This window comes from Syngnathoides biaculeatus, chromosome 12 (assembly GCF_019802595.1).
Source record: "Syngnathoides biaculeatus isolate LvHL_M chromosome 12, ASM1980259v1, whole genome shotgun sequence".
In the NCBI taxonomy this organism is placed as follows: domain Eukaryota; kingdom Metazoa; phylum Chordata; class Actinopteri; order Syngnathiformes; family Syngnathidae; genus Syngnathoides; species Syngnathoides biaculeatus.
The window spans coordinates 18,848,111-18,865,576 of NC_084651.1; the positions used below are offsets into that span (position 1 = coordinate 18,848,111).

The following is a 17,466-nucleotide window of genomic DNA, read 5'->3' on the forward strand; positions in this document are numbered from 1 at the left end:
GTTCCAAAAGTCACATGTCGTGGGACATTCACTATCCAAAAAATTAATCTTTCGTCTTGTGAGACCACAGAGTAGTTTACCACAATTCTTGGGGCTCATCAAGATGTCTTTTGGAAAAATTGAGATGAGCCTTAATGTTCTTTTTGCTCAGTTGTGTTTTATGTCTTGAAACTCTGCCGTGCATTCCATCTCCCCCTCAGTCTCTCTTGTATAGGTTACTTGACTGAGGCAAGTGAGACCTAGAGTTCTTTGGATGTTGTTAGGGCATCTTTTGTGAAGTCTTGGATGAGTCTTCACTCCACTCGTGGGGAAATCTTCGTCGTCCAGCCACTCCTGGGAAGGTTCCCCACTGTTCTACAGTGGGTATGGAAATAATTCACACTCCCTTGAGTTTTTCACTCTGTTATATTGCAGCAATTTGCTAAAATAATTTACAGTATTTTACGCACCATAAAGTGCACCGAATTATAAAGCACAGTCTTCTTCTTTTCCTTTCGGCTTGTCCCGTTAGGGGTCGCCACAGCGTGTCATCTTTTGCCATCTTAGCCTATCTCCTGCATCTTCCTCTCTAACCCCAACTGCCCTCATGTCTTCCCTCACCACATCCATAAACCTTCTCTTTGGTCTTCCTCTCGCTCTTTTGCCTGGGAGCGCCATCCTCAGCATCCTTCTACCAATATACTCACTCTCTCGCCTCTGAACATGTCCAAACCATCGAAGTCTGCTCTCTCGAATCTTGTCTCGAAAACATCCAGCTTTGGCCGTCCCTCGAATGAGCTCATTTCTAATCCTATCCAACCTGGTCACTCCGAGCGAGAACCTCAACATCTTCATTTCTGCCACCTCCAGTTCAGCTTCCTGTTGTTTCTTCAGTGCCACCGTCTCTAATCCGTACATCATGGCCGGCCTCACCACTGTTTTGTAAACTTTGCCCTTCATCCTAGCAGACACTCTTCTGTCACATAACACACCAGACACCTTTCGCCAGCTGTTCCAACCTGCTTGGACCCGTTTCTTCACTTCCTGACCACACTCTCCATTGCTCTGTATTGTTGACCCCAAGTATTTGAAGTCGTCCACCCTCGCTATCTCTTCTCCCTGTAGCCTCACTCTTCCCCCTCTACTTTTCTCATTCACGCACATATATTCTGTTTTACTTCGGCTAATCTTCATTCCTCTCCTTTCCAGTGCATGTCTCCATCTTTCCAATTGTTCCTCTGCATGCTCCCTGCTTTCACTGCATATGACAATATCATCTGCGAACATCATGGTCCAAGGGGATTCCAGTCTAACCTCATCTGTCAGCCTATCCATTACCACTGCAAACAGGAAGGGGCTCAGAGCTGATCCCTGATGCAGTCCCACCTCCACCTTAGATTCCTCTGTCACACCTAAGGCACACCTCACCATTGTTCTGCTACCATCATACATGTCCTGTACTATTTTAACATACTTCTCTGCCACACCAGACTTACGCATGCAGTACCACAGTTCCTCTCTTGGTACTCTGTCATAGGCTTTCTCTAGATCCACAAAGACACAATGTAGCTCCTTCTGACCTTCTCTGTACTTTTCCACGAGCATCCTCAAGGCAAATAATGCATCAATTATAAAGCACAGTCTCAATTATTATTTCTGTACGTAACACATACATAAGGTGCACCGTATTACAGGGCACATGATAAAAGTTACAATTTACAAAAAAAAGGTAACAAATGCAAAACTTTGTTTAAATCAACTTTGTTCTATTATTGAACAAGACACTCACATTTTTTAACCAATCTTTGTTATCCAGTGGCAGTTGCTGCACCATGGTAGTCTTTGTGCGGATGGAGAGATGATGCCTCATAAAACAAAAACGCCATGACTGACCTACTTGAAAGTGTTCGATCTTATCTTGTGCTAATGTTATTACCTTCAGTTGAATGGTGAGTGTAGAGACTTTTTACTGGCTGTTCTTTGTTAAATAATCCATTGTGCAAGTACGTCTTCTAACTTTGGCCAACTCGCTTCCCACGGAAACTTTGCTTTGTCTTCTTGAAGTGTATGGAAGGTCCTCAATGCACCTTTTTGCTAATATTATACAGTTTTTATGCAGAATTCAAATATGAAATCTGTTACGAACATTTTTATTTTTCGATTATCGCCAAAATATTATCCCACATTGCTGGATTCGCCGGAAAAAGACGGAAACGAAGCGGAAACAGCCAAGTAGGAACGTGACGTCAGAACCAGTGACAACAATGGCAAGCGTTGGAATACACTGTAAGAACGTCTGAACTTTCCGATATTTCGAGCGATGAACACTATTTTGAAGGGTCCCATGAAGATGGTGAAGAATATGAGCTTTATAAAGATGTTAAAGGTTATCAATTTGAGCCAGTTAGACAGCATACACATTCGAATGCAGACGAATAACTGGCCATGAAGAAAGTGCCAAGCACGCAGGGAGCAGGATATGCCTCGTGTTGGAAATAAAGACCAGTAAGCATTTGTGAAGTTCTTGTTTGGTTTAGTTAGTCATAGTTAGTCAGCCACACGCCTTTTTCAGACACAGGAAACTAGGTCAATGTTAGCGGACTTTAATTCATAAACACTTGTATTTTTTAGTAAAAACATGGAAAAGGTTATGCATTTTATGGGACAGTTGAACATATATTTTCGTCTAGATAAGATAATTTGCGTTGGAAATTAGACATTCCATACACTAACTTGGCACAATTCATTTTCTTGATTGCTCCACTTCTGAACCATACATTCAATGATATTGAATTCGTGGTTGCACTATTACCATTTACAACCACAGAACTGATGGCCACAAATGTTGTTTTGCATACTTACTGGAAGCGTGGCAGAGGTAAGCGTACGTACTGTACGTACTACAAATATTCTTTGATTGGTTTATCGGTGCCAGAGTACATAGTGTAAGTATTACGTAATGTCTGATGGCTTTTCCGCGACCAGCATTGTGTCCATATCATAGTCACTAACATTTGAAAAATGTACGGGTGTGGTCAGTCATGCACGCAGATATAAAGTTACGGGTGTGGTCCACCAGTCATGCCCGCAGATATAACGTTGCGGGTGTGATTAAAGATGGAATCTCAAGACCTTAAAATAACATAACTTAAATTGTTTTACCCGAGTATGTAGTTGTCACCTAATACCATAATCATAATTTATTGACACTGCCCAGACTGAGACAAACATTTTTAAAGAGGTCAATAGACATTCAATTTCAAAACTAAGTATTCATATAATCAAATCATTTTATTTCATCATGATCTATTGTTATAATCTAGTGTAATTTATGGCGGTATCTATTGTCAATCCACTGAGGAACGCTAGCAGTAGATGATCTATACCTTCCTAAAGCATGTAGAGGGGAAAAGTTTTCAACTTCAATATAACATGGTACCACGGGAGAAAATTATTTTATTTTATTTCGATATATGGACAGACTAGTCTAATGTTAGAATTTAGATCAAGTCAAAGTAAATCACAATCTCATATTTATATAAATTAGATACTGAAACATTACCTGTGTTATATCCCAGATATGTTTTCAGTGAAACTATTTCCTTTGAAATGGCTCATAATGTCGATGACTTCCCAACATTTCTGAGCAAACAAACTAAGCCCGTGAGCACCCCTTTGACCACTGTGAGCAACATCAGACGTATGCACTTTGGTCAGATCAGTGTCATCCATTGAAGTTACATGGCTCATTTAAAGATTCAGATTACAGCATTTACATTCCGACAGTCAATTATAGAGAGGGCTTATCAAAGTTGGGAAAAAAAATCTTTACAGATTTTGAAACTCAATGCACACAGAAGGCTCATCAGATCAAAAGGCACACTGTCGGGTTTTTAGAAAATGGAAGGCTTTTAAGTCTGTCTTAAGAGTGCAGAAAATGTGATTAATTTTTTCCTCCTTATTGAACACAGAGCACTCATAATGACAGCAAAAAGGAATTGTTGACATTTTCGCAGAATTATTAAAAAAGAATAACTGAAATAGCACACAGACGTAAGTATTCAGATCCTTTGCTGTGACACTCATATTTACCCAAGTGCGGTCCATTTCTTTTGATCATGTTTGAGTTCTACAACCTCATTGGAGTCCATGTATGTCTGATGATACTGATTAGACTTGATTAAGAAAGTCACACACCTGTCTATATGAGACCTTAAAGCTCACCGTGCATGTCAGAGCAAATGAGAATCATGAGGTCAAAGAAACTGCCCGAAGAGCTCAGAGACAGAATTGTGTCATGGAACAGATTTAAGGGGGTCTAAATAATTTCCGTACCCATTGTATGTTTTCGCCATTTGTGGATAATCGGAATCATCTTTATTTTTCCAAGTAGGTCAGAAACACAAGTTAATTCGTCTTCGCTAGTTGGAGACACTCTAGTACGAAATACATGTCGAGTACTACAAGGGACAGATTCAATTGACAGAATTCTCTGAGAAATGAAGACATTGCGGTAACAGTCACAGAGCAATAAGGGTTGCTAGTAATCCGATGGTATACTTGTTTTCTTTTTCTTTTTTCGGGACAATTGTCCAAAAGGATGCAGAGTCCTCTAGCATTTAGACTGCCTCTCAGTGTGGTTGGTTTGAGTCGCAGTTTTCCAAATTGTTTTACGACCTTTTTCCACACTGATAGCCCTCCACTACTTTATTTTTCATTTGTTCCTGAATTTCCTGATCATACTTATGTGATTTCTTAATTGAGAAGAGGTGTGGCAGTATCAGCCTTAAGTGTGACTAAATAAATGAATTCAGGTATAATAAACCACAGCTAAGTTTTAACAGGGGGAGTAATCATTTTTCACAAATGGTGGGAACAATCACTTTTTTTACATCGGGCCGTATATGTTTGGATTTTCTCCCTTAATAATAAAAACCTAAAAACTGGATGATGTGTTTACTTGTGTTGGCTTTGACTAATATTTTGTGTTGTCTTTCACTAATATTTAAATTTGGTCAATGATGGCAAAAATTGTAGTGTTTCTGGAAAGGTGACGAACACTTTTTCACACTACTGTCACCGTACAAAACTGTTATGAGGACATAGGATCTGCATGCTGTCTGGGCGCTACTGGATAAAAGTGCTTAAAAAGAAGATGTAATTGACTCCTTTCATAAGAGTGGTAAAATGAAATTTTGAATCCAATCTGATCTGATCCGATCCTCATTTTTTGCGGAATCTGGAGACCCGTAGATGTGATCCACATTACAGTGATACGACTGCCGTTTGTGTCTGTATTTCAATCCATGCATTTTCCAACACGCTTTTCCTCAGAAGTGTCGCGGGAAAGCCGTAGCATATCCAAGCTACCTTCGGGCGATACTGTATTACCATTCTTAAAGGCCACTCGAGACGGCTGAAGGCGTTTTTATGATTTAGGAAGCACAGTAACTGTCCATTTGATTACTATCTCCTCCTTTCCTGTTAAGAAATCAAATTACAGCAGCAGCCCCAAACTAAAAGAGACAATGGCCAAAGCTTTAGCTGCAAGGCACTACATGGACAAAATAAACTCATTTCATTTTAGGCAGTGGTCAGTGTTATTGTTTGTTTTAAGAGGGATGGATACATCCGGTGTTAGAATAGCTTCAACTGTTTCTTTAAATAAATTATTCTTTGAACATATATTTCTACAAATAATACCATAAATAATTGTAGTAATTGGATGTCTTTGTCTGGCATAAGAGCAATACAAACAAGAATGACCATGTCTGTCTGTCTTATTTACATCAATAGACATTACTTTGATAGATTACACTAAAATGGGGGGATTATGTGAAAAGTATACTTATTTATGACACAGATAAGACTCTTTCAAATAGATGACAAAAAAGTTATCTTGGGCCCCAGAATGAAGAATGCTCTGGTCACAACAGAAAAAAATCATCAGAAAAAAAACAAAGGAGGGGGGTGACACATACTGTATGAGTTGTCCTAATTTTCCACTCCTAACCTACTTATATACAATAAGTAATCATAAATAAATCTTTAAATAAATCTATTTTCCATAAGTTTAAAAATTATGCAACCACTTTATATGGTTTGATTTCAGATGCTCAGATCCCGATGAAAGATAGACTAGATTATCGCATTGACATGCTGTATATACGGTACACTATATAAAAGGGGCCCTTTCTCAATGCATAAAATGTAATATTTTAACATTCTCATTCACATTACTTCCATTGGGTATTCTCTTCTTACATATGCTTTTCATCCAGACACCCATTGTTACAGGTGGTGCAACTTTTTGCATTGATGATCGAGGCTCTGATGTTTGAGACATTTTTCAAAAAATTCTGATTGTATTTCAAAAAGTATTCAAGTACAGTAGTGCATTTAGATTTTCCATTATACTGACAAACTGCCGTGGAAAAGGGAATTTCAACAAGCATCAAGAGTGGATTGAGACATTTAAATCAGTTTGTCAAATCAATACAGGGCTGCTTGAGTGTTTGATAAAAGTAGTTGTGCCACTGTGAAATGCAGTCAAAGAATAGTGTATAAGACAAAACATTACAGAAATGAATCCCCACATTAGGCAATGCACAATATTTATATCCTTGGATACTCAGCGACACCAAAACTGAGCTTTAGCGTCAGCTATTTGAGTAAAAAAAAATGGGGAACACACTGGTTAGAATCATTATGCTCCATCCCCCGCCCCCAAAACAGAGCTATTGTGTTGCATCATTGTAACGTAGAACGAAAAACAGACGAGTCATCTTAATAAAAAAAATACTCAGCAATTCGGCAACAGCAACTCCACATTGTATCAGAAGTGACAGCGAGGAAGTCCAAGATGAAAAAGAAAACGTTCCGCAAATGTAAAACAAACGTGACTTTTCAGTTGTCTTAAAACACTACAAACAACTCAAGATGTACGTGCTAATGAACTAGAGGAACATGAATTACAAATTGGGAGTGGAATGCTCAAGTAACCCACCATACGTCACGATGACGGTCAGTACTTTGGTTTATAGGCCACAGTTCTGTACATTCTCAGTATGTTTTGTACACGAAGTAAGTGAATTAATTCTCTCTCAAAATTCTCTCTATTATGCTGGTCAGTAAAAGTAGCATTTTTTAGTTTACTGAATGATAGCTTATTTCAAGTTGACCTTTATTTAGACAACACTTTCGATTGCCAAACTGCCTCTCATTCCTTGCCTATTTGTATACACATGACGTTACCACAGTATAAAATGAAAAACAAAAACAAAACAAATGAATACATATACAAATGTGAACAAAAAACACTTCATATGTAACAATTTGACTTGTTGGGTTGCCTTTAATACACTTTGCAGGCATATCCAATCAACCCACGCTTGATCCAAACTGTTACACTTCTAGAGTCAAACACTGAGAATAGAAATGTTAATCAGATGTGCACTACATTAAGAGAACAAACAAATTTTCAATCACAGAAAAGACCTACTAATCTTCAGCAGTCAAAAGTCCCACTGGACAAGTTATTCTCTTGTGTTTACCTTAAGTGGCACCATGGGTGTGTTCAAAAGCATTCTTAATCGACACTTGTTATTTAGCTGGCATTGAGTCGTTTGACTGTTGTGTGTCCAGCAAGTGTTCTATTAGGAGATGAACAGATGAGAAGCTGGGTCAAACTGCTTCTGTTTAGAGTACGGGACATGTTTCAAGCAATGCTTCTGATAAAACTATTTTACACTCCATTGTCATTGTATTCAACGGTGAAAATGAAACTAATTCACACTGGAGGTTTGAAACAGGCTGGGGCAACTCTGCTCACGCAATGTGTCAAAGCAAAGTGAACGGCAAAAAAAGAAGAAGAAAAAAAACAATCCACAATCCTGTGCAGAGCATATCAAATGATACTCTGTCTACTGGAAATGTCCGGTGAACACAATACTACATATATATCACAAAGTTGTTCCAGAAAACTGAGGTTGTAACCTCAGACACACTTTCTTTCCCCTGACAGGATTGATTGATTTACGTTTCTTCTTACAAAAACACGACTGTCCACATTATCAGGTACACTTGCACATTTACAAAATGTGTATCAAATATTCTTCCTTTTCAAAGCAAATTTGTATGGCGCATTACATAGACAAGGTAACTCCTTGTGCTTTACATGATTAAAAGTATTTAAGTACAAATAAAATATTTAATATGGGGAAAAAATGAAGATCACAACAGTAGTGTGACTCCCAAATGACAGCAAGAGACAAGGGGAGCCACAAAAGTTAAGAATCATCACCAGATTAATATGTTCAATAATGCACGGACAACGACTAAAGAACTTTATGAAGCATATAAGTAAGACAATTCCTTTCTTTTGGCTTGTCCCGTTAGGGGTCGCCACCGTGTGTCATCTCAGATGAACGCTCATACTTGTTTGGCACAGTTTTTATGCCGGATGCCCTTCCTGACGCAAAACCTCTTGGGGAGTATATAAGTAAAACAATCCGCCCTATAATACCATGACACTTTATGGAGCTGCGTTGTTACTTATCACTTGTTGGAATACAGCAGTGGTTTTCAAACTGGAGGGGCGCAGATTGTTTCAGATTTCAGATTTTCAAATTATTTTGGGACCTCCAATTGAAATATGCAGATTATATAAATTGAGAACATTTCCATTTATTTCATACAGTATACAGAAAAAATTATGGGATGCCAATAATGGTGAACAAGATAGTCTATATATATAGCCAATATAATGGATATTGGATAAAAGGGATCACAATGAACGGAACAATGTGTCCAAATATAGTTTCCATCTGTCATGTAAAATGTCAGCTCCAGAATGGCCGACTGTTATTCACTATCACAGTGGGGCGATGCAGAGAGAATGGAACTGATGTATTTCCGGGTCACAGATGTACAAGATCACTTGATCCACTTCCAAAATACATGCCTCCTGTGCCTTTGTGGTGACCACTAACATGGTGGCCATGTGATGATGCTTGTATTGATTATCATGGTTGTGGCCTTCACTTTAAGGAGTAGAGAAAACAAGTCTTGGGAGTTTGGAACACTATTTTCGGAACAGTTATTATTATTATTATTTATTTATTTGGGAGGGGGTCAAGCCGTTTATCTTTGGCAACGGATTTGGGAATAGCACACAAATTTGTCATCGCTCATGAAAGCAATTAACCCATGATGAGCACTGCACATCAACAATGAATCAGATCAGCATGGTATGCTTGGATAAAATGTGACACTTTCAAACATTTAAGCTTTTTAAAAATATTTATTTACAGTAACTTTACACTGTACTGAGCATTTTAAGGCACAGAATATCTCTTTTTTTTCTACTGTGCAGCAGTGATTCCCAACCTTTATTGAGATTAGGTATGTACATATCTTACATTTGAAAAATCTCACAGTACACTACCAAAAAAAAAAAAAAAAGTCACACAGTGGATATGCAAGTCAATTGTACACTTTCTGTCATTAAATAGAACAGCATTCAATTTTTGTCTTTATATGCCACTGTCATATAGATGAAAATACAATTTTTGTTGTTCATACCATTTAAGTGAAATTTGATCATTTCCAGCAGCACACTAGAAAAGCTCTCATGGCAGACTAATGTGCCACATCACACTGGTTGGGAATCACTGCTCGACAGTAATATGGTTATACATGGGCTCCAAAAAAAGTAATTTAACATAACAGACAACTGGGTATGTTATACAACCCCCTGAAATATAATAATAAAATAATAAGTCTAGCATGAAAACGACCTGAGAACCTTCCGTGCCATTTAAACTCTTAGTGTTCTTTGTCCGTTACTTTGTTAATCTTTGAAGGGTAATTTTTTTCATTTTATTCTTGATTATATAGTGAATAACTTTTCTTTCCTTGTGAGACAGTTACAATTGCTAAACTGTTATTAAAACATAAATTTTCCATTGTACAGTGAATAGTGATGTTATGATGGACAAGTGCAACAGATTCAAATTGGAAAAAGAAAATATTTTGAAATTACAACAATTTGGAAGTAATGCAGCCCTATGGGGGCACAAACCAGTGCAATCTGTAGGCCGGTCCCAAGCCCGGATAAATGCAGAGGGTTGCGTCAAGAAGGGCATCTGGCGTAAAAACGGTGCCAAACAAATATGGCCGTTCATCGCAAAGTTTAAAAAACAGTGGTGAGGCCGGCCATGATGTACGGACTAGAGACGGTGGCACTGAAGAAACAACAACAAGCAGAACTGGAGGTAGCAGAAATGAAGACATTGAGGTTCTCGCTCGGACTGAGCAGGTTGGATAGGATTAGAAATGAGCTCATTAAAGGGACAACCAAAGTTGGATGTTTTGGAGACAAGATTTGAGAGAGCAGACTTCGATGGTTTGGACATGTTCAGAGGCAACAGAGTGAGTATATTGGTGGAAGGGTGCTGAGGATGGAGCTACCAGGCAAAAGAGCGAGAGGAAGACCAAAGAGAAGGTTTATGGATGTGGTGAGGGAAGACATGAGGGCAGTTGGTGTTAGAGAGGAAGATACAGGAGATAGGGTAAGATGGAAAAAGACGACACGCTGTGGCAACCCCTAACGGGACAAGGCGAAAGGACAAGAAGACAACAATTTGGAAGTCATGGGACGTTTGACTTTGGATATTCCACAGTATTGTGCATTTTTGGTACCTTTGTTTTAAAAGAAAAATGAAATAAAATGCATCATTTTCCAAAACAACTTCAGATTTCTTGAGAAAACGATTTGTCATCTACATGTGTGCATGATTACCGATCACAGTGACTGCATTTCAAGTCACAAACTGTTAAATCACGTGTATTTGTAGCTGAAATATAGAGTATTGAATTTGAAAATTATTTAAATTTATGACTACCAAGCGAGTATTCCCATTCTATTTTCAAAATGAGCTCATTCTATTTCCTAAAATTATCCAAAGTCCACACCACCACAAAGTCTTGTGTATATTTTTACTTTCGAATTCATGCTGCGGTCTGGATTGTACTGCCTAGCAAGGCCACTTGCGTTCCATCAGCTGTTTGACACTACTGACCTAAAGAGCAGTTTGCCACACTAATGTCACACACCAAATTGCATAGAAGTCTGTGCAAAACCTCAGCTATGCTGGTAGCAATTGTTAAACAGTTTATTTTCAAAATGTTATTCAAGAAGCACACACAGTTGAAATAAAGAAAATGTCATACACTACTGGATAAAAAAACAGAATTGAAAAAAAAATGCTCATATATTTTTAATCTGACTTTGATGTCATCGGAGCTCATGTGAACGCTGAATAATGCTCATGTGTACTTCATCAGCTCCGCAGTAAATAATTCACGTTGTTCACATGTTGTGACTATTCACACTTGCTTGCATACTCATGCAGGCAGTGGGCAAGCACGCATGCAAATCCAGAGTAGAAGGACACCCTCCCCTTTCGAGCCCACTTTCCCCCCAGTGAGTAGAACAAATCTAGGTCAAAGCTGATTAATGGACCCTCAGCTCCCGAGAGGCTTCTGGTCAGGTGGAAGCGGTGTGTCTGCTCACCGACGATGCATACTAATGCACACACAAGTCTACTTGAAAATAAATCGTTTGGTTGGCTTAAACACTGAAGAGTCCACCAGTAAATGTGCATACAAACAGTTGTGACACGGTGTGAAAACATGACGAAGTGCTTTAAAGGTTGCTTTTGACGAATTAGCAACAAGAGCATATAAACGAGTAAACTAAACAAGACAACCACGAGTGGTAGTGCAGACAGATCCCATTTGTTTACAGTTCCTCTCCAAAATGACAGTATTATGCAAACGGTGGCCGTATCATTGTGTATCTGGAATGTTCCCGGCAATTAATCAAAACTGGACTCAAACGTACCTAAGATGTTTAAACGTCAATACAGATTTGTAGTCTTCGGTCAAGTTTCTGACGATTTGTTGCAGCAGCCATTAGAAAAACTAGTTAGCCCAACTTTGCTAGCTACTAGTTATTACCATAACAATCGGATTTAGAAATACACGCACACACTCATAAAACTAAGTGTCATTATCATGATTATTACAAGCACTAAAATGCTTCTACGAATCTGGTGCCCGGAGCCCCTCATGCTTTCAATAGATAAGAAATGTTTGTCAAACTCCTGTCAACTCTAACCGGTAATACTGTATCTGCTGGTAGCTTTAGCATTAGCCGGCTCCCTAGTTAGCTTTCTAGTTAGCCAACCCAACAGTAAACCAGAAATGCATGGCAGCACGTTCGCATTGCTTCACGTTAGTCACCGAGGGCGTTGTTTATCCAACAGAAGCAGCATCGTCACACATCATAGCAATATAAAGCAAAATATTCACGCTAAGGTAACAATGTCAACGGTACCTCGGCACGCAGTTCGGGGATGATCGGTCGATCTCCCAGGTTGCAAAGAGGTTCATCGGGACAGGCATGCCGCCGGAACCCGAGCCCAGGACCACAGCCCCGACGAGGGCTCCGGCAGGGAGCGTCGTCGGCGCCGGTACACAACCAGCACCGCTGCTCGGGCTCAAGAAAGCGGCCCGGGCGCCTCCTCTCTCAACAGCCGCCGCCATCATCACCTCCACTGCCGAGGGAGCAACACTAGCTAAGTGTCGGACGTACGCGGGAGCCTGTGAAGTGCGCGCTGCCTGCCCAGCTCCTCCAGACTGCCGGCTAACGTCCCGAACCCGAGCTCTCTACTGACTGCCGACCAATGTCCCAGATGCTGATAGTCAGGGCGGGGCGGGGCATGCCAGCACACGGCGGGAGGGGGCAGCACCTCTTGCCTTGGGAATGTCCGCGCTATATACTTATCCATGTGTAAACAAATACAAATACTTGCTGAACGTAGGTCATTTTCAATCCAGAGCACTGGCTCATATGTTTGAAGAATTGAAGGAGAAAAAAAAGTGGAATATGCGTGCAGTGTGGAGAAAAATATCAATATCACAGACAAGAAAACGTAATATTACGTTCTCTTATGATATATTACCAATACACAACAGCCAAATATCGACATTTGAGTTTCTCCCCCAATATTATACAATAAGATCTTCTTCTTTTCCTTTCAGGTTGTCCCGATAGGGGGCGCCACAGTGCGTCATCTTTTTCCATGTAAGCCCATCTCGTGCATTTTAGTCTCAAACACCAACTGCCCACACAGTTTTCCCTCACAACGTCCATCAACCTTCTCTTTGGTCTTCCTCTCGCTCTTTTTCCCAGCAGCGCCATCCTCAGCACCCTTCTACCAATATGCTCACTCTCTCACCTCTGAACATGTCCAAACCATCGAAGTCTGCTCTCTCGAACCTTGTCTCTAAAACATTCAACTTTCGCAGTTCCTCTAATGAGCTCATTTCTAATTCTATCCAAACTGCTCACTCCTACAGAGAACCTCAACATCTTCATTTCTGCTTCCTGTTGTCTCTTCAGTGCATGCACCGTCTCTAATCCGTACATCATGGCTGGCCTAGCCACTGTTTTATAAACTTTGCCCTTCATCCTACCAGAGACTCTTCTGTCACATAACACACCAGACACCTTTCGCCAGCTGTTCCAACTTGCTTGGACCCGTTTCTTCACTTCCTTACCACACTCACCATTGCTCTGGATTGTTGACCCCAAGTATTTGAAGTCCTCAACCCTCGCTATCTCGTCTACCAGTAGCCTCACTCTTCCCCCTCCACCCTTCTCATTCACGCACATATATTCTGTTTTACTTCAGCTAATCTTCATTCCTCTCCTTTGTTCTTTAAAATGGGAACTAGCACACATATTCTCAATTCTTCAGGCATCTTTTTGCCCGCTATTATTCTGTTGAACAAGTTGGTCAAAAACTCCGCAGCCACCTCTCCAAATTGCTTCACAGATATATCATCAGGACCAACTGCCTTTCCATTTTTCATCCACCATAGTGCCTTTCCAACTTCCCTCTTTCTTATCATTGCCACTTCCTGTTCAAGATCATGTCTCACAACTTTCTGAAAGGCTGCACAACATTCTTCCTTTCTCAGCTTCCACTACATGGTTCTCTGCTCAACCTTTGTCTTCCTAATCTTCCTCCCGACCACCAAAGTCATCCTACAAACTACCATCCTATGGTAGTTATAAAAAGTTCATTTATCTTATGTACATTTAAGACTGATAATTTCAATGCAGTTTTTAAAATGACTTTTCAAAATAAATGAACAATGATGAACTTCTCAAGGTTCTTTGTGAACAACCACAAACATATTTCATAGCACCAATGAAAACTGCACTGAGAGATAGGTGAAGAGTAAAAACATTGTTCATCAAAAACATTCAAAAGCTGCCTCTGAAATGCCAGAAAAACGATTTTCTATTGGTTGCATGTGCTAATTCTGCTTTCAAAACACATTTTGTATTTTCTCTACCCAACACCTAACCCTTGCACAGAATTAAATGTCTCAATCTCTTTATCTTAACGCAGTCAAGCCTTGACATGTTTAGATTTGTTTTTCATTGTTCTTATAAAATGCAGACGTTGTGATACTCATACTCAGACAAAAGTGAAATTTCAGTCCGCTTGACATGACATGCTCTCCAGGGTTGGGTTTGTGAACAATCAGCCATTTTGTAACAAAGATAAAAAAAAAATTGCAGTCATTAATGTGCAGTACAAGGGTTATTTCTTCCCAGTATACCAGACTGCATGTAAATTCTCAGGGAGGTGGCTAAATTTGACATTATTACAGTTTTTTGTCCAGTATACATAACATGGCTGTATGGTGGATCAGCTGGTAAAGCGTTGGCCTCACAGTTCTGTGGACCCGGGTTCGATCCCGGCCCCGCCTGTGTGGGGTTTGCATGTTCTACCCGTGCCTGTGTGGGTTTTCTCCAGGCACTCCGGTTTCCTCCCACATCCCAAAAACATGCAACATTAATTGGATACTCAAAATTGCCCCTATGTGTGATTGTGAGTGTGGCTGTTTGTCTCGATTTGCCCTGCGATTGGCTGGCAACCAGTTCAGGGTGTACCCCGCCTCCTGCCGTTGAAATCTGGGATAGGCTCTTGCACTCTCCGTGACCCTCGTGAGGATAAGCGGCAAATAAAATGGATGGATGGATATACATAGCACGCACATTATGTCACTACACACACACTACATGTAAATAAATATATCTATGAGGCCCACAGGAGATGTATAATGAACGGTCAGAGGTTTTTATGTAAAATAAATAGTTTAATTTTGTGGTTGTAGACAACATGGTAACCTAGTGGTTCCCACATCTGCCTCACAGTTCTGAGATTAGAGGTTTGAAGTTCAGATCTGGCCTTCCTGTGTGGAGTTTCCATGATCTCCCTGTGCATACCTGTGTTTTCTCTAGTACCTGGGTGTCCTCATACAGTACATTGCAAAACAAGCAGGTTAGGTTAATTGGGGACTATGAGTTAAATGTACACCAGTTTGAATATGAATGTTTAGTGTTTTTTTTGTCCATTTTATGTCCCCCAGTTATTTGTTAACAAGGCCAGGGTGTACTCTATTGCTCGACAAAAGACAGCTAGGAGAGGCTCCAGCTCACTCATGAGCTTAATAAAGAGAAAATGTAAGATATAAATGGAAGAATATAGTTATAAGATAGACGTGGATGGAATGATTGAGGTCATGATTTGCTGTGATACACACTTGCATAGTGATTGATGTATTTGCTGTATTTTAATTATATTATGTACTTGGGCTTCCTCAACCCCCTTCCCAGTAGTAGGCCAGGCATTGTTTTAATTGTAAAAGCAAGATTTTTGATGGCTCATACCAGATCACATTAGATTCAATGAAATGTGTGTGGCTACATAAAGATTGGTTTATATAATGTGTCCTAGATATGAAGAATCAAGAGCTAGATATGTTCTATCATTGACGCCACGTTACAAAAAGTACCACCTGCTCTCTGGGTTATTATTAGACACGAATGTATGTTACTCAAAGAACTCTCTTTGCAAATAAATATGTGAATAACATTGCCGTCAAGTGTTAGAAAACAGCATTGCCTCAGAAAATTGTACTTTGCAAGCTCATCCAATAGTGACCAATAGATGGCACACTATATGCGTTTGTGGTTGAAGCTTGAAAAAACACTCTTTTACAGCCCCCAAAATAACAAACACTTTCCAAATGCAGACAGAGACATTATGAAATCTCTGATGTTTTCAATCACATGTTGGAGAGATGTATAGCACCCATTTAGGGATTGTTTTACAAAATCAAATACATTACTTGTATTCTAATCTATAATAAGCATGTTCTGAATAGAAATAGCTGGCCATTTCCTTTTCTATAATAAACAGTGTTCTAAAATTATGAAAGGAAATGCTGCATTCCGGAAAATAATTTTCTTAATGTTTTAAATCTTTGGCTCGAGACATTGGTTACCTACAATCTCCTTTACAATTTCAGAACACATACAAACACCCGTGGAGACACACACATGTACACACACACAGATACAAAACTTGATTTCAAGCTGAAAAACATTCCACGGTGTATGCAGATTGCAGTTAGTTGATTGACAATTTCAAGGCCACACAGTCTTTGCTAAACCTGTAAAACATGTCAAAGAACAGTGGATAATGGTTAGTGATGATTGCGGCAGAACCTAAACATTCAAAGGGCTTCAAGGTTGATCAGTTTGGAGACCAGCCAACATTCTCTGGGAAACATGTTGCCACTGTTGCACATAAACTTGCAATGTCATGAGCATATGAATAGTCATGAGAGATAACATATTTTGTGTTTTTGTGATGACACCACAGAAAGGACAATGTGGGATTGCTATAGGATGTTAATTGTGTAACCTTTGTGTTTGTGACGCATGCACAGGTGAGCAAGAAGAAGCTGTAAGTGTGCATGCAGCGTGCTGCGACACCATAACAAGAAGCATTTGGTCGGAGAGGCAAGAAGAAGCAATTCTAACTTTTCTTTCTATGTTTGTACGCCCATTTTCCATGTTCACTTCTGAGAAGGACAAAATAAACCTTCCTGTTCAACACCAGCATCTTAAAGTTTCTTTCTTTACTTCCCCACCGTTAAAGTCACCAGATTGAGGAGCTATAGTTACTTGCAAAGCAGACAAATAAATTGTTCATTTTTACCCTTTCTAAGGTTTGGAGTTGAGGACGCCAGCCATTTTTTTTCTCTCCAAGTAAGGGGCTGTGCTACTTCTGTCCTCCTTTTCTTTCTTCCCGGGACACTTGGTCTGTGTGGTGTCCCCAAATGACTTTGGGACCTATAGTAGGGTGTGGGGACCTCCTGCCTTGTACAGACCTGCCTCCTGTGCAGTGTTCTAGTGGCTGGGTGGTGGAGGGGAGTTGGTGTTTGGGTGGGTATTAGTCATAGGGTGGCGGAGGGACAACTCCCCCTTTCTTTGTGGTCTTCCAGTCAGTTGGGCTGGGCCAACCCCGCAGGAGTCTAGCCTCTTAATTAACACAC

At 39.9% G+C, this 17,466-nt stretch overlaps 1 protein-coding gene and 1 long non-coding RNA gene across 2 annotated transcripts in view; one reads left to right on the plus strand and one right to left on the minus strand.

Moving 5' to 3' along the window:
- Window positions 1-12,739, minus strand: part of zmp:0000000755 (phosphofurin acidic cluster sorting protein 2) — an 84,801-nt gene extending 72,062 nt beyond the window's left edge. Inside the window, exon 1 of the mRNA XM_061836446.1 lies at window positions 12,380-12,739. Coding sequence (XP_061692430.1) covers window positions 12,380-12,591 — 212 coding nt within the window. The 5' untranslated portion in view covers window positions 12,592-12,739. The remainder of the gene's footprint in view (window positions 1-12,379) is intronic.
- A 111-nt stretch (window positions 12,740-12,850) lies between these two features.
- Window positions 12,851-16,975, plus strand: LOC133509457 (uncharacterized). The gene is made up of 3 exons (XR_009797347.1): window positions 12,851-12,977; window positions 13,087-13,129; window positions 16,858-16,975. It is a non-coding gene; the product is annotated as an uncharacterized LOC133509457 (long non-coding RNA).
- The last annotated feature ends 491 nt before the right edge of the window (window positions 16,976-17,466 follow it).